Raw genomic sequence first — 23,276 nt, forward strand, 5'->3', positions numbered from 1 at the left:
GTAACATAACAAAATGTGAATACTTTCCAGATGCACTGGATTCTACAAAACAGAATGTAGAAGTTTTCTTAATCTTAAATATTTTGGTGTATTTTTGTTTATTTCGGGTTGTTTTTCCCCCCCAATGCACTTCAGTGGGCATCAATAATACGCAGATTTTCTATTCATTGGCCGGCCCTGTCCCTATCCCGCGTGAATGGTGGTGGGTCAACTGTATATAACATGTCTTCATTTAATTGCCTTTATCTTGAAAAATTGGAGTGTGCAAGTGTAACAGAGTAACTTCAAAGGATTCAAAGTCACAGAGCGAACAAAAAATTGCTTAACTCTTGCATGATTATATCATTAAGACACTTATATAGGTTAAAACCTCTTTTTGGATTTAAAATAGTATAGATGTTTTTGTAGGCTTAAATAAGGAAACTGTATGCATGAGGGTACAAAGCAGGTTTATGTTTTACAGAACAACCCCCCCCCATACTGTGGCGCAAAGCCCCATTGGAATTTACAGCCTAATCATGCATGAATACAAAACAGTCAAACAAGTCTTACGACAAAGCTTCAAAACTAGCAAAGGCCACAATAAGCAAATGTATAAACATTAAATCTAAATGTTATTGTTAGAATGACTAAGCTAATATTAGCATCAATGACACTAATGTTGTGTATTTGCAACAACTTAATAATTGGATTTCAGAACTTTATAGAAATATAGAAAGTGATTCTAGCCCAACTAGCTGCCAAAATCAAACTGGTTGTTTACATCTGCTGGCATGTGAAAAGGCTGAATTTGTATGTTTGTGCTGTTGCAAAAATATTTTACCCTTAAGTTTCACAATTTGTCAAATAAGGATTTTTTTTTCTCTGTCTTTGCTGACGCAAGACTATATACTTGTTTGGCGGGAAGAAGTGTAGCTGAAAAGTAAAGGCTAAGCAAGACACAAATAAATATTTATTTTATGTAAAGACACTCAAAGACTGTAATTTCACTAAGAGAACCTGGCATGTCTTTAAATTATTCAGCAAATTAAGCGATCCGCTGCTGTATTTATCGTTATGTAAACTAGCTGCTGATAAACTCACCGATATGAATGTAGCCATCCTTGTAGAGTCTGTTGATGAGGTAGGTGAGGATGAGGCCAATATTTCGAGAGTTGTAGTAAGTCAAATAGATGATCCATCCACAGGACAGAATGGTGGCTTAATGGGAAAACACAGGCAACTGATTAGTTGAGAAAATATTATTAATTCGGAAAAAAAAGCAATAAGTACCTACATACAGTATATGTACACACACAATTATTTATAGGCATGCACGATAATAACGGTGGTCGATAATTATCGGCAATTCTCGACCAATTAGACATCATACAGAAAAAACAGATAATAAAGAAATCCGCTGATAATAATCGACTTGCCACATTGGTCCATCTGTTGTGTTTGTGGCTCAAGTTGTGCACAAGTCCTCAACCCCTCCCCTCTCCTATGGTAGTGTCGCATATTTGTGACATCATAATGTGCACGATCTCGTGTTGACAGAAGATGCATCATGGCGACATGGCAGTCGCCAGTGTGGGCTTTCTTTACTGTGTCTCCTCAAAATGTTACCCTCACAGTTTTTTTGTTGCATTTTTAAAACATGACTGATTTGTTTTGGCAATCTCAAAATGAGTTGCTGGTTGTCTTTGAAGCAGAGATATCAATCAAATTCAGCTTCATCAAGCGAAAATTGAAAAAATAGGGAGAAAACAAGCTTTTTGTGAAAAGATAAATTTTTTGTACAACAGTGACTTTGACACTAGTATTTTTTGATTAGTGAAGCTCTGTGAATTAGATTTAAAGTGACAAACGCTTTGATCATTTAGGTCATCCTTTTTCCTGAGATTCGATCATCTGTCATGTTTTCAAGTGATTTGATACACGGGAGCCCATTGAAAAAAGATACAACGCTGCCATCCGTTGGTCACAGTTAGTGTGTGTTTTTGGATTTTCCCACCCCATTACACAAACCAGCGTTGCACAAGACGCTGCACAGCCTATTGAGAAAAAAAAACATAGTAGACGTCAATTTACATTATTGGTGGTATTCAATAGGCGTGTCCTTAAAGTCAATTGACGTTTTTGGCGGTAAAAGAGTTCATGTTTGATGGTGATTTTGTCCTCGACCACCACTCCCCGCGCACCTGTATTTTGGACTTTTGTTTTGGCCAGTTTGGGACGTTTGTTTGCAGAGACTCAACGTTTTCCCTCCAGCCAATCACACAGTGGAAGGCATGTCACAGTGGGCTGGCAGCGGGGCGGCATTTCAGCAGAGACTGGAGAGATTGCTCACAAACAATGTTTGACATTGCCTATATCCCGCAACGAAATGTGCTGCGGACGCTCGAAATTTTATGTTTTGTCTGAACCTAGCATAAGCTTACAATCCCACAATTACATTGCTAGTGTCTCTGAACATAACATTCTGACTAGGAGTATGCCATATCATACCTTCTATGATAATGTTGTTGTTTTTTTGTGATAAAAATTTCCAACATCGCAAAACCTGCTTGAGCATTAAGGGTTGGAATTTGGGGGTTAGATCACCAAATGATTCCCGAGCGCGGCTCCTGCTGCTGCTCACCGCTCCCTCAGGGGATGGGTCAAATGTGGAGAAAGAATTTCGCCCCACTTAGATGGGTGTGACAATCAGTGGTACTTTAACTGACACTGTAAGAACATGAAAAGCATGTTTACAGAAAAGATGTAAGCACTTACCCACGAGGAGCCATATGAAGTTAGAGTCGTGCTTGGTGAGAAATTCATCCAAATCCCCTACACTCGGGAAGGTACTTTCGTTGTTTTTGGAACCAAGCACATCCATGACTACTGGCTCTCTCTTTGATGTCGACAACTAAGAGAGAAGAGAAAACTAATATTAATTGACAGCGCTTGGCGAGCCGCGAGGTGTATTCAAATACTGCAGGACATTTCAAATTCAGACAGAAAACAATCCTCAATGGATTAAGCGTTAATAATTGCAAATAACTAAACAATGTAGGCTTTCCATCAATCTATAAAAGCTGACATATATAGTATTAAAAAGAATGATGGGTGTGAAATAATTACAACCAATGGTCCATCTTGTCACTTCTGTTTACAATACCTAATCATCTACTACTAATCATCTACATCCTCCAATTCTAGTCGTTGGTATGTCAATGAATCAATCATTGAATATTTACTAAAATTTACTACAATGTACTTGTTCAGCACAAGTTAGTGACAGATTAGCGCTAGAATTCAGGTTAGATTGCCGCTGTAGGAAGGAAAGGCCATTGTAGAATATGAATCCCTATGTTACCATCACTGACGTTCATAGTTATTTTTGTTTCTATCGGAGGAATTAATTTGTTTGTGACGAGGTATTGTTGCAGGGAGTTTATACATGTGTGTGCAGGAAAGGGTATTTGCAGTGAGTTCATTCAGCCATGCTTAGCGGTCCAAAGCTTGAGAACTGTTGCACACCAACACAAATCCCTACTAATCCCAAAAAAAAAAAAAAAAATGTTTGGGAACAAAAAAATCATCACCATTCGCTATTTTCTGAGGAGCCAAGCAAACTCACTCAAATGTATGTTTGTATCCAGAAAATGTACATTGTGCACAATGCAACTATTATAGGCAAGAAAGTTCAGAGTTCGGGTGAGAAAAGTTTGATTACCTCTACTACTCTTCGCTACAACTACTTGAAAATATCAGGTAGGGTAAATCACTATCACAACAGAAAAAGTTGCCAACACCTAGAGTAGACAAAAAGCAATCTTTTGCGATTCAAGTCTTTGTTATGTGCAATTGTCTATTACTTCGATAACTCTTGCCTTACTTCCAATTAAAACTTCATGCACTAACATTAAGCTATAACGGTAAAACGTCATTTTATCCCAAACAAATCACGGTGACTGCATTGAAATTTGTCCAAGTACACTGTAAAAATGGGGAGTGGTATTTACTTGAAAAAGTCGTGTGAAGGATTATGCACTCAGAAATTCTAAGTAAATTTAAAAACTTTAACTGGAATTTCTGATGTGAAAAAGCTTTACTAGTTGTTGTTGTTTTTTTAAGTAAATATCAATCCCCATTTGTTTAGTGTAGGTGATTAACTGTGACTTCAACTTGCTTTGTTTACACCGTGAACTTAAAGAATGCCAAAACACCAAGGCATGCGTTTCAAAATAGTATCACTCGTAAACATCTGATGGACTATACAAATACTTGGGAAAAAAGCCATGCCTGGAGCTAATCCTAAATCTTAATTAATTTCCACAGTACAGTACTACTCTCAGTACAAACAAGAACGAGCATGTAATGATGGCCCATTTGAAATAGAACATTCTTCAAAGATGCTATTCACAGTCACGTTTACGGTCACTTGACAAATGACATTTGCAATTTCAGGATGATGTCAATAATAAAGCTAAATGCTAAATATCATAAAGTTAGCCCTGAGTGTAGCTAGCACGCTAATGACAGCGGGCCGCACCCTGCAACTTCACCTTTAATAATAAATGAAATTAAGTATCTTAACGACATTACAGTACCTCGATGCCCTCCGTAAAGGCCGCCGGTTCATCTTTGCTTCGGTTATTCAGCAGTCGTTGTCATTTTATGGCGTCAGGCATGCAGAGAATCCATCTCTGTTGAATATTTACCTGGCTTACGGCCAGTCAACATCTCTTCCGGTTCTGACGAAAGCTTGCTATTAAAACGACCAATAGAAAAAAATTGCAAGTCTCAGCTGACCAATGAAAGACCAAAATGTGGTTGACGTACAGCTTACTGCACCAATCAAAACCAATGTCGTCAGAGTGGGACAAGACTTATGTTGAAATCGAAGAAAAAAAAATAAAGCCTTTTTTTTTTAAAGTGCACATTTTACGGTGTAAATTTGATCATTCATAGAGTAAATAAATAATTCAAGTGATTTTAAATCCACATATTTAAAACATGCGATAAACCCAGATCCAATACTGAGAATAAAATCCGCCAAACTAATGTTTAACAAAATATTAAATCATAAGTGTTAAAAATATGGGTTATGAATTATTGTGTAATACTTTAATACGTAGAAACACTACCATGAGAGTGCATATATATTTCTTATTATTATATATTGTTAATGTTCTGCTTGTTTCCTAGTTATAATTATTATTTGCAGTTGCCATAATATTGTTTGTGCTGTAATTCAATATATTACAAAGAAAATATAACGTACGGTCTATTGCAGTGTGAGTGTTTGTGTGGTGGGGTAGGAGCCACCAAAGTCTCCCACAGTGTGCCATTAAGCTACAACCGCCACCACTGGGAACACTGGTTGACAATCACTGCTGCATGTAACAATACAGTACTGTACTTTCGTTTTACCATCTGGGCTCTGACTCAAACTATTGTTTTCCCATAAGTGAAACCAGTGAGGGATAACAGCCTCACAAATGAGAGAATGACCTTATGACCCAATGCATTGCAGCTACCTATGGATGCTAACATAAATTTTAATCTGAAAGGGCTGTGGTTGATAATTATAAGGATAAGAATGTATATGTTAGACATTGGAGTCCAGTTATATATTCTCCCTTGTCTGTATCTCCATTGTCTTTGACAATGACTCACTTCACAATATCCTATAACATTTGCATTGCCTATTCAAAAAATTTGCTAGATTATTAACATGTATATTCAATACATTGCTTGTCCCCCAAAATTCATGGAAGTTTATTTTTTGCATATCATGTTGGTTTATTCATCATTTTTTTCAGCATGCGTACCATTCTGTTGTCTGTATGATTGTTTGCACTATGGTTGTTGATGATAGTTCAAGATCAGCTAGGAAAACGGTGATTTAACTTTTTTTTTTTTTTTTTTTTAGTTAAATTTATTCACATGTTGAAATACCACAGCTGGCATTTGTCATGAAGACAATCTAAATATACATTTACATGTGAAAGAGACACCCCTTAGCTACTTAAAGCTTATTTGGTGGGGGCTCGGAACAGAAACAAGACAAACAACAAACTAAACAAATACAAACATACAACAAACAAAAAACATCCTAACACTACACAAATGACAAACAAACAAATAACGTTGATCCCAGACAGTGGATTCAGCTGATTATAAATATGTAGCGAATAGTTCAGTTTTGAGTTTTCTTTTAAAGATGGAGAGAGATTGGGCGGTTTTGAGGTGTATATCAAGCTGGTTCCAAATCTGAGGGCCATAACATGCAACACTTGAACTGGTTGACTTGAGCCTTCGCTTTTTCCCGATGATGATGTCTTTGTACCTGGTGTTATGTCCATGTTGGGGGGAGCAGATAGGAATAAGGTCACTGAGATGAGGAATCAAATTATTAACAACTTGATACATTAAACATGCTATGGAATGGTGTAGTACAAACTGAGCTCAGGAAGTCTTAATAGTCCGTAACGATGAAAGAGTGGGCAGGAGGGGGCATTGTATTCAGACCATGAAAAAATACGCACCACCTTCTTTTGTAGATCTTGGAGTTTCTTTGTATGGCTTGGAAAAGTGTTGTACCAGATTACATTGCAGTAATGCAAATGGGGTTCAAAAAGAGTTTTGTATAATGTGAGGGGCGTCAGATTCGGAAGAAAGTGTCTCAGTTTAGTAAAGAGGCCCACATATTTAGAGTTTTTTTTGACAAGAAATCAATATGACTTCTAAAATTCAATGATTGATCCAAATGTATTCCCAAGAATTTAGTAGAGCGTACTTAGGAAATTGTCTGTCCATTGATTTCAATGTGTATGTGTTTGGCATAATCTTGTTTTTGATAGGAGCGAAATATCATATAGTTGTTTTTTTGGACATTCAAGGAAAGTTTATTACATTTAAACCATTTGTCAATATTACAGCGTTCTTGATTTATGATTTGGTTGAGTTCAAATGGACTCTCGTGGGCCAAAAAGAGACTAGCGTCGTCCGCGAATAGGATTTTATGGAACACTTTTGAGGAGTTAACAAAGTCATTGATATACAAAATAAAAAAAATTGGTCCTAGTATGGACCCCTGTGGGACCCCATGTTTATTAATTTTATTTGATGTTATGTAATCTTTAACAATTACATAATGTTGCTTTCCACGTAGGTAGCTGCTGAACCAGTCTAATGTAATACCTCTAATGCCATAATGATGAAGTTTCCTAATCAGGATGTTAATATTGATTGTATCGAAAGCTTTTGACAAGTCCAAAAAAACCTCCAACACCGCAATAACTGTCATCAATTGCATCGTTAATTCTTTCTACCAAATCAAGTATTGTCATACAAGTGGTCCTATTTTTCCTAAATCCATACTGAGATGCAATGAGAATACTAAGTTTGTTAAAGCAATTACTAAGTCTGTTATGGACAATTTGCTCAATGATTTTGGAGAGGGTAGGCAATATGGATATAGGGCGGTAATTGCTTAGATTGTTTTTGTCACCAGGTTTATGGATAGGGAGAACTTTAGCTATTTTCATGTTCAAAAAGAACTGGATTGTATTGATGGCTGTGAATGTGGGACAGACACACACAACTATTGTACCTAGCTCTTTTTCTACTGTTCTATCTTGAGGAAAAAATAGATTAGCCTTAGCAGGCTCACCAACGTGGTGCCCGCGGGCATAAGGTAGACCCCATGGACGACCAAAACTGCCCAAAATAAATAAATTAATGAAAGTGAAACTAAAAACAAATATAAAAAATATAATTCAAAAATTAAACATATATATTTTATAATATATAGCTGTTTTTATTTCCATTTATATATTTTTTGTTTTTAATTTTTGAATTATCCATCCATCTTCTCAACCGCTCAAGGGCGCTGGGGCCTATCCCACCTGGCTTCGGGCAGTAGGCGGGGTACACCCTGAACTGGTTGCCAGCTAATCACAGATTTTTTAATTATAGTTTTGCATTTTTATTTTCACTTTTATTTTGGCAGTTTGGGTCCTCCATACATGAGTAGGTCGCGGGCTTGTTCTAAAAAATATCCATCCATCCATTTCCTCCACAAAAATAATACTCTTCCCAAGATGTTATAAACAATATAACTTTGAAGTCAATATACATTCCAAATGTTTCCTACCTATTATTAAGGTCTGCAAACAGTGGAAATACAGTAAAACGTACTAACACATATAAAGTAAAATTTGTCAGGGATATTCAAATCACAAAGTAAATGACTTAAATATGACAGGTCAGTTGATCCGAACAACAAATATTTGGATTACAGTTTGATTGCTGAGGAGTATAATCAGAGCAAATCCATGTCATGCACATTGAGTAAATGCGTGCACACCAGTCTGCTTTGTCAAGAGGGATTGCGAACAGTTTTATTTAGAGTGCTTTTGTCTTTACCTTTGATTAAAAGGTTTAGGATTAAAGTCAATATTTTAATTATGTCAATGGATTTGTAACATTCACATTCAACAGAGATATTCATTAATCATTTTCAACAACAAAAAAAGCATAAAACTATGGTAAATGGCACAATTCACCAAAATAGGCATTTGCTTCACACAACCAAATAAAACAACAGCTACTTTTAATAAATAGCATTTCAAAGTCACATGCAACATCCGGGTAGGCAGCATACTATTTTAACACCATCATCTAATGCATGCATGTTATCTACAGCATATGACAACCTTTATCTTCAAAAAATACATTAGAAAAGTGTATTAGGGAAATAAAATAAAATGTCTCATATTTGAAGTGATTCCTTATACAAAAGAAAAGATGAGAGAAATGAATGAATGAAATACCGGTAATTGGCATTGTTGGTATGGAAAGAAAACATGAATGTACAAAGTATTTCTGTAACAAAAACAAAAAAAAAAAGAGCAATTTTAAAGCCATGAAGTGCAAATGAATAACAAAATCAAAAGTTCATGAGAACATCTCTTTCCTGCATGCTGGTGTAGAATGGCTTTCCAAACACAAATGAGTGAAGTCCTGCTCTCAACTTCTCAGCAAAGGCCATGACAATGTTCAGGTCTCCTTCCACCGTCAGATCTAGGTCGGTCTTTAAGTTGCGCAAGGACCGGAAAGGCTTCTTCCCCTTTTGACTGGAAAGGGAGGAAAGACAAATGTTAGCAACTAGTCCAATACAGCATCTCATCTAATTGAATGCTGCTTCACAAAGCAGTCAACATAAACCATCTTGCCGCCTGTAAAATGACATCCTGATATCTCAGACTGTTAAATCCTATAATAGACAAAACACATTTATGCTCTTTATGCCAGTGATGGAAAAAACTTGTGCCTCGGCTTGGCGTCCATCAGTGTGCCGTGTCAGCACGTACAATGGTGGCGATTTTCGATTAAGAATGATTTTTGATTAAAAATGATTTGATTGACAATGATTTTTGCTTCAATCTATAGATGTGCAAGGAATTGTAATGATCCAGTCTGACTCGCTAATGCTAATTAGCGCGCTACTCGTGGCACTTTTATCACCCAAAAGAACGGCTCCACACTGCAAAAAAAAAAAACTTTTACTGGAATAACTTGATTGTGACTTTTTCCTTCTACTCTCTAATGTGGCTACAACTTAACAGTGTATTAGACTGCGTGGAACCACACTGCCCCTAAGTGGCCAAATCGGGTACAACATGAACAGCGCTCCAAATAAAGGCACACACAGACAAAGGCAAGACAGTATAAAATAATTCATCCATCCAAATCGATTTTGGGACATTTAAAATCGATTCTGAATCGTACTAAATGAGAATCGCGATTCTTATGAGAATCGTTTTTTTGGGCACACACCTAACAAGAATGTGACATAATTGCAGTCGGTCAGTTCGAGGGGTGAGCAAAAACAGCACTAACGATGAATGCATTGCAATATTACCCTCCCCAATTTAAAATTGATTCGGCAAATTCTCTCAATTGATTCACCTCCTGGCCAGCGGGGGGGGGGGGGCTAACTACCAAAGCAGCAATATCAAGCCAGGACCCTAAACTTTCAACTCCCATGCACAAACGCATATACGCGTAAGCAGAAGGAAAGTCTTCTGTAAGCTGTGCCAGCCAAAAATAAATAAATAAATCACAATTTCCAAGAGGAAAGAAATATTATTTGTCTATTTCTAATTGTTACTGAATCAACTTCAAAGCATTCCAATCAATATGAAATCAAAACACAACCTAAAGAATCAAAATTGTATTTAAATGCAACCTAAACTATTTAACATTGAATTGACTCGTGATACCCAGCTCTAGTCTGCTCTACCTTCAACAACATTAAAACCTAAGTTATCCTAATGGGTTGGTAACATTTTGGAAAACAATGACAGAAAACATTCCGGTAATCGATTGCCATCCAATGATTGTTGCAATCACTTTCTAATCAAGATTCCCAGTTAAACTGAACCTTGTTTGCTCACAGCAGTAAAATGTACACAATCAATGACATTTTTGAAATGCATACCATATCAGATATGAAGGCAGCAGGCTGACTGATCTTTACACTGATTGGCAAAGCTGCACGTGTACAGGTTGCACCGCTTTCAAAAGGGAACATTTTAATTATTGTATTTCTGTGGTCTGACTCAGAGCATGGCATTCTTCTGTTGATCTGAATCATTTCGGCAATATTCCCATTTTTTGCAAACCAGTGCCAAGACATCAGCAGTGAGGTGACACTAATGTCTGCATCACAAATGTGCCTTTGGCATCCGGAGTCTGCATTTCACTCTACACCAGAAGGGGTGCGGTGCAGTGCCAGAGTGAGGTGTGTGTGACCCCCAGGGAACTTTTTTTTGCTGTACAAAATTAAAGTGTGATTGCACACTATAGTAGGTGGCAATGGGGAATGCTGAAAGCTGAATGCTAATAGCTGAATGCTATTAGCTGAATGCTTATTAGGTAAACTGAAAGATAAAGTATGTGGAAATTACAAAGTATTAATTGTAGTTAAAAGATAAATGAATAAAAAGAACACTTAAAAGTTGAAATTTAAACGGAAACGTGTTATCGGAAAGTACCCTCCATTCATTTAGATGGAAAAGTGGAACGAATGCTATCCAATAGAAAAAAAATCATTTTCTGTACCATTTATCCCTTAAGGTTGCAGGTGAGCTGAAGCCCACCCCCATGACTTTGGGCAAACGTTGGGCTACACCCCAAACTGGTCACCAGCCAATCTCAAGAATTCCTGAATATGCTGTCAATAGCTTTCTTCCTTGAATTGTTAAAAGTTTTGCCATAGTTTTGGTGGTTAATCTGCAACACAAGCTCAGCAGTGGAAAATATGACATAATAAATATGAGGAAAAGGGGCTTTCAATAAAAAGAAGCTATGTTGTGAATCGTGGTGAATTGGATTACTGTTGCGTATTGTGCTTTCAAAGTAAGGTCAGTGAAAAGTCCAATTTGAATGCCCCCAATGTGGTATAATTAGGAATGTGACCAAAAATTGGTTAAACACTCACGTGTCATCTTCGATGTACTTGAGAAGTGTGAGGGCTTTTCTGTGGAGCAGCAACAGGAACTGCGCCAAGTAGGCACTCCGCAAGGAAAGGCCAGGCTTCAGCATGAACACCTTTTGTGACATACAATATCAAATCAAGATTTTGTTGGGAAAATTGAATAATCTCCTATATACCTCTGGCATAGGGCCGAACCCCACTGCCACAATTTGGTATACTGTATATATTTTCTTTCTTTCTACAAACTGTTGCTACTGGTCAGTCCACTTGTGTGTTATTTATACTAATTACTAGCCAATCTATAAAGCGTTTAAAATGGCTTGCCCTCTTTGACAATGTAATGTATAATGTTGTTTTTTGGTCTCCTGAAAAGCAAGGATTTTGGAGGTACATGTTCCACTCAAAGCCAGTGACAGTAGAAATCATTCATGGCTATGAAAATATAAAAATGAAAATCACAACTGTTTAGAAGAGGAAAGGGATGCATCTGACAATGTGCCACACTTGTATGATATCACACTATTAACAGAGTTAACATGCATCTATCGGCCTGTTAACAAACAACCAAAATTCAGGGTTTACATGCAGTTTCAAGCCACAATGTACAAAAGTGAACAGAATGGGCTCTATGCATGCAACACATCGTTCTTTATAAACTTGCATGCTACCTTCTGGTCAGCATGGGAAACATATTGGCTTTCACATTGATGATTATTCTAATGAAGAGTTACGCGCAGGCTACTGCTCAGCAGTAATACATCGGCAAGTCTCATGCTGAGTCAAAAGAGAAAGAATAAAAAAGTGTTTTTTAAGATGAGTTCTAAAAATGGACAAAGAGGGGGCTTGCCCAACATTTAGTGGTTAGGTGATTCCAAAGAGGGGTTACTTGTAATGTTTCTTGTTTGCTTTCACGTCAATAATCAAACAGACAACAACACTGTGAATAGCGGCTAATTATTTACGTTAAATTAATTTAAATTTAATATTATAACATTTTTTAAATTAATTTTAATTTAAGTAATCACAAATATTAGTAATCATCACAAGTATTAGATAAAAATACACACATATTGCATGTAAATACAAAAACAAGACAAAGAAAAGCAATTCTATCAAAAATATTACACAAAAAAATAGAAATCTGTCAAAAATACAATTACGTTAGACCAAAAAAAATGGACAAAAATATGAGAAACAAAATAAAAAAAAACATGCAATATTCTATGCTACAAAAATATTGGCAAAAATACAAAAAAAATACACAAAATATTCACTGAAAATACACACACTAGAAACAAATTAATTATAATGAATTAAAAAATAATAATAAATTATTTCACAAAATTTTGCTTCAATCTTTAATTGAATAACGTTTGTTTGGTTGGTTGTTTGGAATTTAGTATCCATTCCTTTCGTCGACCGGAAGTAAACAAAAAAGAGGAATTGTTGGATATATCTGTGCTAGCCAGTGCCGTAAACGGCACGGTTAGCTTTAACGGTGCCGTTAACTAACAGCGTGACTAACCATTTTTGAACAACGCATATTTAACGGTCGGTTAGTTAACAGTGGGTTAAGAATTCAACCGGCGGTTAGGGGTTAAACAGTACTTAAAATAACCGTGAATCGAACCGGGCCCAGGTTGACACAAATTTAACAACAGAGGCATCAGATGGCGGCCCAGTAGCTTGTAAGATATTGACAGTGGAAACTGTTATGTCATCTGACCTTTCTACTGGAAATGCTTTACACGTTGCTGTGCATATGGTCCATTGTATTGCTCGGTGGATTTTTTTTTTTTTCCTTTAATATGTCACTTGCCTACATTTAGATTTCCTGCTGTTAGAAAATACAATTATGAATCAAAATAAGTCAAATTTGTGTGAATATTGCATGTACTCGCTCAGGGTCGGGTCTCTCTTGGTAGTTTGGCTTTCTCTCACAGTAATAGTCTTCATGTGACTATGGATCATATTTGTGACAGGATCAAAAAGGTGTCTCTGAGTTGGCAGCCTGTTACAAGAGCTCCGCTATGGCGTTCTTCTTGTCTTTTTTTTAATAGGTTTGAAAGAAAGTACCTTCAAATAATAATTCAAGATTGATCATTGTGATTCACTCAAGGGAGTTGTTCACATTATCAATCTGGGACTGCTCCACGGTGATTTGCTCGGGAAAGGCGGGACATTCTGTATGATACTTCGAGCTGATTGGACGATGCGGCATCTTGTGCACGTTTGTTTTGACCAATCACGGCAACGGATGAAAATGTCATCTTCAGTCTCGTCTTAGGAAAAAAAAAAGCACGAAAATCGACTCTCGCTGTTCATAACTTAACAAGTAAACGTTGAGTAAATCAGCGAGAACAGAATTAATTGCAGCTTCCATTCATCTACGTTAGGTTTGTTTGTTTCCCCCAGCGTCAGCAATTCCTGGTTTCGTCACAGCTGCATGTCCGCACTAAACAACGCCTGATTGGTCTGACCTAAAAAAGGTCGGTTGCGAACGTATCAGTGAGAGCAGTAAAAGATGGATTCTTATAGTATTTGTGAACAAATATCGCGAGAATTCAGCTTGCTGGCAAACAATCTTTCTCCTTTTGTTATTTTTCATCTTTTTTTTACATTTTTTATCATTTAGTGTTTATTTTGTACGGAGCCCCAAAAGTGACATGGAGGGTGTGTGTGTGTGTGTGTGGGGGGGGGGGGGGGGTTGAAGAAAGAAAGTAAAATAAGTTTATCATTAAGATGAGAAACTTTCTCGTCCTACTGAGAAAATGTTATTGTTCGAACAAGAACGTTTTCTCGTTTGAACAAGAAACGTTCTCATTAGGATGAGAAATGTCCTACACACAAACTATATGCATATAATGATTACATCTTACCTTTGACACCACAGCATTTTTTATTAAATATTAGGTGTTTTACTGGTTCTTTTTCTAATGCAGGAAGTACAAAGCCAATTCCAAAAAAGTTGGGACACTATACAAATTGTGAATAAAAACTGTATAAAATGAATGAATAAAAACAATTCTGTGGAAGTGCTAAATTTCAATATTTTGTTCAGAATAGAACATAGATGACAGGTCAAAAGTTTAAACTGAGAAAATGTATAATTTTAAGGGAAAAATATGTTGAATGTAAATTTCATGGTGCCAACAAATCTCCAAAAAGTTGGTACAGGTAGCAATAAGAGGCTGGAAAAGTCAATTGTACAGCTAGATGACCAGTTACCACTAATGAGGTCCATTGGCAACTTGATTGGAGTATAAAAAGAGCTTGGAGTGGCTGTGTCTCTCAGAAGCGAAGATAGAGAAGGTAGAGAATCACCAATTCCTCCAATGTTGCGCAGAAAGGTAGTGGAGAAATATCAGAAAGGTGTTTACCAGCGAAAAATTGCAAAAAGGTTGAAGTAATCTACAGTGCATAACATCATCCAAAGATTCAGAGAATCTGGAACAATCTCTGTGTGTAAGGGTCAAGGCCAAAATATCATACTGGATGCCCATGATCTTTTGGCCCTTAAACGCCACTGCACCGCAAACAGGAATGCTTACTATAAGGGAAATCACAGAAAGGGCTCAGCAATACTTCCAGAAAACATTGTGGGTGAACACAATCCACTGTGCCAGCCGCCGTTGCCAGATGAAACTCTACAGTACAAAGAAGAAGCCATTTCTAAAGCAGACCAAGAAGCGCAGGCGTTTCTCTGGGCCAGGGGTTATTTAAAATGGAGTGTGGCAAAGTGGAAACCTGCTTTGTGGTCAGACGAATCACGATTCAAAGTTCTTTGTGGAAAACTGGGGCGCTATATCATACTGACTAAAGAGGACAAGGACAACCCAAGTTGTTATCAGCACTCAGTTTGTAAGTCTGCATCTGTGATCGTATAGGGTTGCATGAGTCCGTGTGGCATGGGCAGCTTCCACATCTGGAAAGGCATCGTCAATGCAGAAAGGTATATTAAGATTGGAGAACAACAAATGCTCCCATCCAGGCATCATCACTTTCAGAGAAGATCTTGCATTTCTCAACACGATAATGCCAGACCACATGCAGCACCAATTACAACATCATGGCTGCGTAGGAAAAGGATCAGGGTATTGAAACTTTTTTCACTTATAGAGCACATTTGGCGCATCATAAAGGGGAAGGTGCAACAGAGAAAGCCCAAGACAGTTGAACAGTTAGAGAGATGCGTGTTAGACAAGAATGGGACAGCATTCCTATTTCTAAACTTGAGAAATTTGTCTCCTCGATCCCCAGACGTTTGCAGATTGTTGTAAAAAGAAGAGGGGATGCCTCACACTGGTGAAAATGGCCTTGTCTGAACTTTTTGGAGATTTGTTGGCACCATGAAATTTACAATGAACATATTTTTTCTCTTAAAATTATACATTTTCTCAATTTAAACTTTTGACCTGTTCTCTATGTTCTATTCTGAATAAAATATGAAAATTGGGCACCACATAATTGCATTCAGTTTTTATTCACAATTTGTATAGTGTCCCAACTTTTTGGGAATTGAGTTTGTAAAACGCCCGGGGTTCAATAAGAGCTGCAGCCTGCTGCTGTAGCTCTGCGTTTGAGCACTCTCAATAAACATTTGAAACACAATGGCTCCTTGCCGCAAGACATCGAGGAGGAGGAGAAGGGAGAAGAGAGAGGAAAGAAGAAGGAAGAAGAATCGGAAAAAAAACAACTTGAGGGGGTCGCGAACTGGCGACTTGCTGCTTACAGGGCGAGCACGCTAACCACTACATCACTCGTTCAGTTAGGTTCAGTAGCGCAAAAGTTTTACTTGTAGTTTACACAGGTATCAGCCAGAACCTTTTCTGGGATTTTAAGATGGTCAATTGTCATTGCACTTTGGCAATGTCCTTATAATAAATTCCGAGATGAATATATAACCAAAGGTCCTTTTCACTCAAAAATGTAAACCGAAATGTAGATATAGTTTTTCCCATGCTAGCAAGCAATGGACTACTGTCTCATTCTAACCAGCAAGTTTTCTTGTCCTAATGAGAAACTTATTTTTTCCCCCCCATGTCACTTCAGGATCTCAGTAGTTTTGCATCGTGCTATAACCTGTTTTGAACTGTTTAGTGTTTGCCAAATGCCAAAGTGAATGGAGCTCTTATTACATGTTTATTAGAAAAGATTATTTATTCATTCGTTGATCATTTATTTATTGTTTTATTGTATCTAAATTATTGTTTTATGTCCGATCTTAGGTACAGCTTTGTTACGACTGTGGTTGTTGTTGCTCTATAAATAAAGTTTATATTTAAGGATATATATATATATAAGGATAAGTCCAATGTATGCCCAATAAACTTAAGTGCAGAAAGTGGAAGGGTGAAAGATTTAAAAACTTACCTCATCTATAAATGACTTAACCAAAGTATCTTTATGCATGACATCTTGAAATATATTCCTAGGAACAAAAAGGTATATAGTACTGTATTGTTGTGGAATTACAGACAAATGAATAAGAACTAGCTTACAAGTCAGGTGTAAACGTTTCATCAGTGGGGATGACAGTGTCAGGAGGTATGTTGTCTTCGCTGTCAGTCTTCCAAAGTGTATTGAGCTCAGACCGCATATAGCCACGCTGGTTGTAAGTATGCTCATGACAAGGTGGCATCTGCTTGACTGTGTTGATGTCGATGTCGATGTGTGTGGTTGGGTAAGGTGAGTAGAGAACCTGGCGGAAAGGCAGTACAAAGCTACCAGTGGAGTCCTGGAAAACAGACAAAGGAAATGAATGAATGGTACTACACACATTGATTTGACAAACATTACTTATATAAACTTGCATGTCAAAGCAAAAAAATATATACAGCCATTTGAACACATTAGAGTTTAACTCATTCACGCCCAGCCATTTTCACTGAAGCAACCCCCTTCGCTCCCGGATGTTTTACTGGATTTTGACAGAAGTTTGCAAGTTTGGAAGCAATTAGCATTAAAATATAGCTAAGTTTCATCATTATTCACAAACCGGTTGAAAAAAAACTGGCAAAAAAAAGCTTTTTTAATAACCATAATAACCATAATAAAAATAATAATACAAATAATACAAATCATATAAATACATCTTTGGCAGTGCAGGACAACGTATTTAAAAAATGTATTATATGTTTTTGGGTTTGAATGAGTTAATAAGAAAAATAGCAATAGATCAAAAAATATTTCAGAGAATTTATGGGGTCTCATGTAAACAAAACCATTATACACAAAGGACTTATATCAAAGGGTAAAAACATATGTGCAAAATAAGCTTTAAAGAATAGTTTATCTTCTGGCAAGTAGGTTGTCATTTTCTCTCCTTGTGGTTTGTCCCCCTTTTTTTGTTTTTATTTTTGTTGTTGCCGTTGACATAAAAAGTTCTGTTAAAACAAGAAACTGCATAACAGCCATTTTTGGACCACAACGACTCCTCATAACTGAGAGAAAAACTCTGCCAACTTTGTCTGCTTTGTTTAACGATTCTCTTTATTTGTTCCAAAAGTTAGGGTTATGTGTACATTATGTATGCACTTATGAGAATATTTTAAAGTGTGCAATTTAGCCTGCTTTATTGTGTTAAATCGGATACTTTTTTGGAACGTAAACTAAAAAACCAACAATAACTTTAGATACAAAACAACAAACACATAATTGGCAATTAAATCCAAAGCAACAGACCATGAATGGGTTGCGTCTAATCAGGTCGACATTTTTAAAGTTGCTAACCTTTAGTAGACCCTGAACAAAGAGGCCTGTATCATATTTGAAGGATGAGTCTGCCTTGCATAGACGAGAACATTTCTTCTCAGCAGCAGTAAGAAAGAGGCAAAGTGTTCGCACAATCTGTCAAAATATAGATCCACAAACAATACATCAAAAAGCAAAGACTTGAAACCATCATAGATAAAATGTTGCCTATTTCCACCATGAGTAGAAAATACTCAGAAATGAGAACTGCTCAGATTGATATTGCATTTGTGGAATATGGATTAAGCAGAAAAATCCAATTGTACCGACCCAATTGTACCGATTTTGCAGCGTTGCTCAAATTCCACAAACACAATATTAATCAGAAGGCCGTATTTAGACTAGTGGGGGCACATACAACAATGTATTTTAAAGAACATTTTTGGGTTAACTTTTCTCTTTAATATGACCTATAACCTGTACCACTCTAACTCAAACTTCCTTTTTAGTTGTATGTTGTAAGTAACACATAACTATCGCCGGACAGAAGATAATTGGCACACACAGCACATGAGGCAGACGTACGCCTGAGCAAACCAGCCTGCAAACAAGCAATGTACGCTGTTACAGGTAGATAACAATTTATGACAAACTAATAAGTAATGTTGATGGATTAAAAAAAATGCTTACATTAAAGTACTGATTAATTTGTACTGATTAATATATAGTATTGGCTGACATACACTTACTCTGGTGAGGGAAAACAATCTACTGCATTGAAGTAACTTTTAGGAAGTATTTCAATACATGTAGGCAACTTCTGGAGAGTGTTTAAGTAGACATAGGAGCATTTGGGTAACTTTTCAATAGTATTTGAATAAATCAAGTTGTATTTCGGTCATTTTTAGTATTTCAGTAGATTAATGAGTATTTAGGTAAGTATATGGAATATTTCAGCATATTTGTTAGTATTTAGGTAGCTATTGTGAGTATAAAAATAGATGTAGTAATATTTTGGTAATGATAAGGTGACATTTCGATATATTCAATAGAAATGTATGCAATCTACATGATATTTCTGAAACTTTGACTTCATCCCTAAGTATTGATGTAACTTTAAGGGAAGATGTCAGTAAAATTTTGGCAATGACTGCATAGGTAGTGTCACATTAACATTCACGAAAAGTGGCAACAATGGTGAACAGCTTTGTCCAAGCTGATGTCCATGAATGTCTTTCAGAGAGAACTACGACATTTTTAACACACCGGTATTCACATTGGAGGCTGAAATCCTAGGATTTTTATTTTTTTTATTTTTATGGTTTAATAACTTTTCACATCCCTTCCATTTTGAGTGCAATAAATAAGCTGGCAAAAATGATAATTTACAGACTTTTGTGTTGAGTGTTGCTATTAAGTATTTAATTATCTGGCTCCTGATGTTTTACTGTCATTGAGTTTTTACTTAAACCAAAATATGACAGATTCATTATTTAGTTCTTTGGACTATGGAGAGTAGAAACTGAAAGCGAGAGGATGATTACTTTTCATAAAAAAATGTGTTACTCCTGAACAATTTATCCTCTTAACTTCTGATATGATGACTATGTACCGTAGCAGCTACTTATGCAACATTAGTTATGTATTATTGATGATAACTGAAACTGATAAAGTACAAGTATAGACGGCAGTGTGAATGTATGGGCTTGCTTCAGGAAGCTTATGTAGGGTGCTTGACTGTGAATATTCTCATTCATTCAGGTCATTTTATTCTCACGGCATTGAATCGATTTCAAATGAGAAAGCTTCATCAGCCTTCTCGGATGAGAGGTTAAAACGTCTCCTAAGACAATCAGGACTGTTCAATTGCGATCGATTCAATATCCTGAGAAAGCTCATGTAGCTGGCACAGAATTTGGTGGTGTACTACTGAGCTTTAGCACACATTCCAAATCAACAAAGACTAGTTTTAGTAGGAAAAGATTTAGTAGTTTAGTTTTAGTAGTAGATTAAAGGGATACTTGACTCATTGAGCCATTTTCAGCAGTAAAAAGTTAATATTTTTTGCCCAGAATGAATTTGATAACTTAATTATTTTTCATGTACAATTAATACCTTTAAAAACTAATTCAAACTTCTTTTTTTTTTAACTTGCTGTCCACTGAAGATGACATCGGTAGGTAAAGACCAATCATGGTTCAGTTTGCTGACCAAATCCAGAAAACAGGTGAACCATGATTGGTCGTTAGCTACTTCCTTAGCACAGGTGATGTCATCTTCAGTCGACAACAAGTTAAAAAAAAAAGTTTTTAAAGGTATTAATTGTGCATGAAAAATAATGAAGTTATCAAATTCGTTCTGGACAAAATAACGTTTTACTGCTGAAAATGGCTCAATGAGTCGAGTAACCCTTTAAAGCAACACTAAGGAACTTTCTGTTTATGTTGATTATGGCGGCGCCATATGGACAAAAGCGGTATTGTTATGTCTGAAGGAAGACCACATTTCACATGAGGACAAGCGCATTGCGTCATTCATTTTTGGGCTCATGCCAGCGAGTGAAATTCGGGCCAATGTTGATCTTTGACTGTCCTTTTATCCGGGTATTTTCCCTTTTTTGTCTCTTTAGATAAAACTTTTCAGTTACTTTGCAACTTCTGTCAGGATAGCAGTAATCGTGCGTCGACATTCAAATTGAATTCCGTCTTTGTAACAAATGGGGAAAGGGAGAAGTGACGTATGGCGTAAAGCAGCCAGCATATTTGTAGTTTTTTTGTGTGGCAGTGTTCCTACAATCCTCCTCCATGTTGCTTATTGCCAGTAAAAATGATACAGACCATCTCAGGCCATGGCAACGATACCATTTAACTAGTTTCAAGTCTATGTTTTCAGAAGAGTTATGTAAACATTTTATAATGGTTGAAAAGTTCCTTAGTGCTACTTTAAGGTCTTGAAATAGACCAGCCTGAGTCCAGAACAGAATCTGATCAAACATCTATGGGATGATTTGAAGAGCGTTGTGCGTAGAAGATGCCCTCACAATCTGAATGATTTGCAGCATTTTAAGATCAGGATGAGGTCAATTACCTAAAAAGAGTGCTGAAATGAAACCCAGAAGTGCTGCAACAACGTATTATCTTGAAGGTATACACACAGTATTTATGCAATCAGGTTATTGTACTTTTTTTCCTTAAAACTTTTCAGTTTGATTTTTAAATTGAGATGTACAGGTTATAGGTCACATTAAAGATGGACAAATTTTTGAAATTCGTAATCTTGGTCTTTTTTTTTTTTTTTTTTTTTACATCACAAAAACCCTGCATTTCAGCAGGGGTGTGTAGACTTATTTGATCAACCGTATGTAGCAAAACATACATATGAGTCTGTGCCTAGTCACTGTTGTGGTGAATGTACCTTGTTTACTTTCTCTGGGTTGCTTCCAACCACAACTGAACAACCACAAGTCTGGAGATGAGAGCTGATGGCTCTAAATCACAAAACAAGACACACAACAAATTGAAAGCATCAGAATCAATTTGATGACATTATCTTGCCGTTTCCTGAAAACCTCAATAAAGTCGGCAAATGAGTTGCTAACAACCTCTTATGCGGTTGCTGGCTACACCAAAGTTATGAAAGCGATACATTTCGTTTCTGTAACTTAGCATAGTAATATTTTTGGTTATCCTCCACTTATCCTTATCCTTCCAACTCCATCACTTCAAACTGGAATTTGCTCTCCCAAATGTTTCATAGTAATAGAAATCATCAAAACCCTCTTTTAAATATGGCAGTCTCCACCACTTTTACAGCTGATGCCAACAGCTTGTGCAATCTATTAGAGTGGGTGAATATGCAATTTAGCACCCTATTTGAAATTTTACACCAAAAAAAAATTGCAATATTAGTATATCACACACAACATGCCTACAAGCAGCACACACGCTATTAGAGTGAACACTCAATGCATCTGTAGCTATTTGGGCTGTTAGTAAATCAAGCCCTAAGAGTCTAAGAGTCCAACTGACATTCTAGCAAGCCAAGAAATGCAATACAGTATGTCCCTTTCTTTGTAGTTTATGGCTTTTAACATGGTGATCTGACTGGCCACAAATGATCTACACTGACTACACATTAAATAATCTCCTCTGTTTGTATTCTTTAACTCGCTTCAGCTATAAATGTCCTTTCACCTGCAAATAAATTACTTTAGATTACAGACCATTTTGCTTTTCAGCAAGATGTTGCAATAAACATTTGAAACTCTGAGCAAGAGCAATTTAGCCCTGGTCTTTGGCTGGAAGAAACTTTGGCTACATTAAACCCCTCTACTCATTGGAGGACTGATGGGTGTTAATCTGACGCTGCTCATCATCTGTCACCATTTGCCAGGACTGGAGCGCTTACTTGTGGAGGAAATCTTCGCGGCAGCTGTCCCCAATGTCATCATCATTTAGCATGGTGTCTTTTATCTGGTCAGACGCAGGAAAACAAGTGAACATGTTATAAAAGAGGTTTAAGTGGCAAAACGTGACTATTAGGATGAAATAAATGCATAGGAAGACAATGGTTGGTCACATTGCTGGACTCTCCAAACTGCAGTTGTGTACACATATTTGTAAAATAATGATAAATCATCAGATGAATTAAAGTGGCTTGACCTAGCTAAAAAAAAATTAAACAAGAATTGCTGTTATACTTTAGACCTCACGCTAGAAATTGGCATAGTAATTGGTTAGTTGCTCGTTAAGAATTGTGTGGAATTGGTTGTTAATGAGTCGACAAGCAACCAGGAGACGAGCTGTTATCAGTCTACATCAGGGTTGGGCAAACTCGGTCCTCGAGGTCCGGAGTCCTGCAGGTTTTGGAGGTTTCCCACTTCCAACACAAGATGATTCCAATCAATAGGATCATTATCAGGATTATGCAGAGCTTGCTGATGAGCTGATTATATATCAGCTGTGTTGGAGTAGGGAAACATCCAAAATCTGCAGGACTCTGGCCCTTGAGAACCGAGTTTGCCCACCATATCGAATCAATTTTCCTTTTTGAGCCTGATATCAATTCATAAAACCATGAATCGGTTATTTTAATATGTCTTTTT

At 36.8% G+C, this 23,276-nt stretch overlaps 2 protein-coding genes across 19 annotated transcripts in view; both read right to left on the reverse strand.

Moving 5' to 3' along the window:
* The window catches only part of kiaa1109 (KIAA1109 ortholog), a 106,571-nt gene extending 101,857 nt beyond the window's left edge, over positions 1 to 4,714 (reverse strand). For all 17 annotated transcript variants that reach the window (XM_077570417.1, XM_077571678.1, XM_077571592.1 and 14 more), the window contains exons 1-3: positions 4,581 to 4,714; positions 2,758 to 2,893; positions 1,084 to 1,200 (exon numbers count right to left, since the gene is read on the reverse strand). In XM_077570417.1, coding sequence (XP_077426543.1) covers positions 1,084 to 1,200; positions 2,758 to 2,863 — 223 coding nt within the window. In that variant the 5' untranslated portion in view covers positions 2,864 to 2,893; positions 4,581 to 4,714. The remainder of the gene's footprint in view (positions 1 to 1,083; positions 1,201 to 2,757; positions 2,894 to 4,580) is intronic.
* Positions 4,715 to 8,349: 3,635 nt separating this feature from the next.
* Positions 8,350 to 23,276, reverse strand: part of c9orf72 (C9orf72-SMCR8 complex subunit) — a 19,146-nt gene continuing 4,219 nt past the window's right edge. For both annotated transcript variants that reach the window (XM_077571896.1, XM_077571807.1), the window contains 7 exons: positions 22,580 to 22,644; positions 21,587 to 21,659; positions 18,212 to 18,328; positions 16,981 to 17,216; positions 16,853 to 16,910; positions 11,483 to 11,592; positions 8,350 to 9,113 (listed from right to left, as the gene is read on the reverse strand). In XM_077571896.1, the coding sequence (XP_077428022.1) occupies positions 8,927 to 9,113; positions 11,483 to 11,592; positions 16,853 to 16,910; positions 16,981 to 17,216; positions 18,212 to 18,328; positions 21,587 to 21,659; positions 22,580 to 22,644 (846 nt within the window). In that variant the 3' untranslated portion in view covers positions 8,350 to 8,926. The remainder of the gene's footprint in view (positions 9,114 to 11,482; positions 11,593 to 16,852; positions 16,911 to 16,980; positions 17,217 to 18,211; positions 18,329 to 21,586; positions 21,660 to 22,579; positions 22,645 to 23,276) is intronic.

This window comes from Vanacampus margaritifer, chromosome 1, assembly GCF_051991255.1.
Source record: "Vanacampus margaritifer isolate UIUO_Vmar chromosome 1, RoL_Vmar_1.0, whole genome shotgun sequence".
Taxonomy (NCBI): domain Eukaryota; kingdom Metazoa; phylum Chordata; class Actinopteri; order Syngnathiformes; family Syngnathidae; genus Vanacampus; species Vanacampus margaritifer.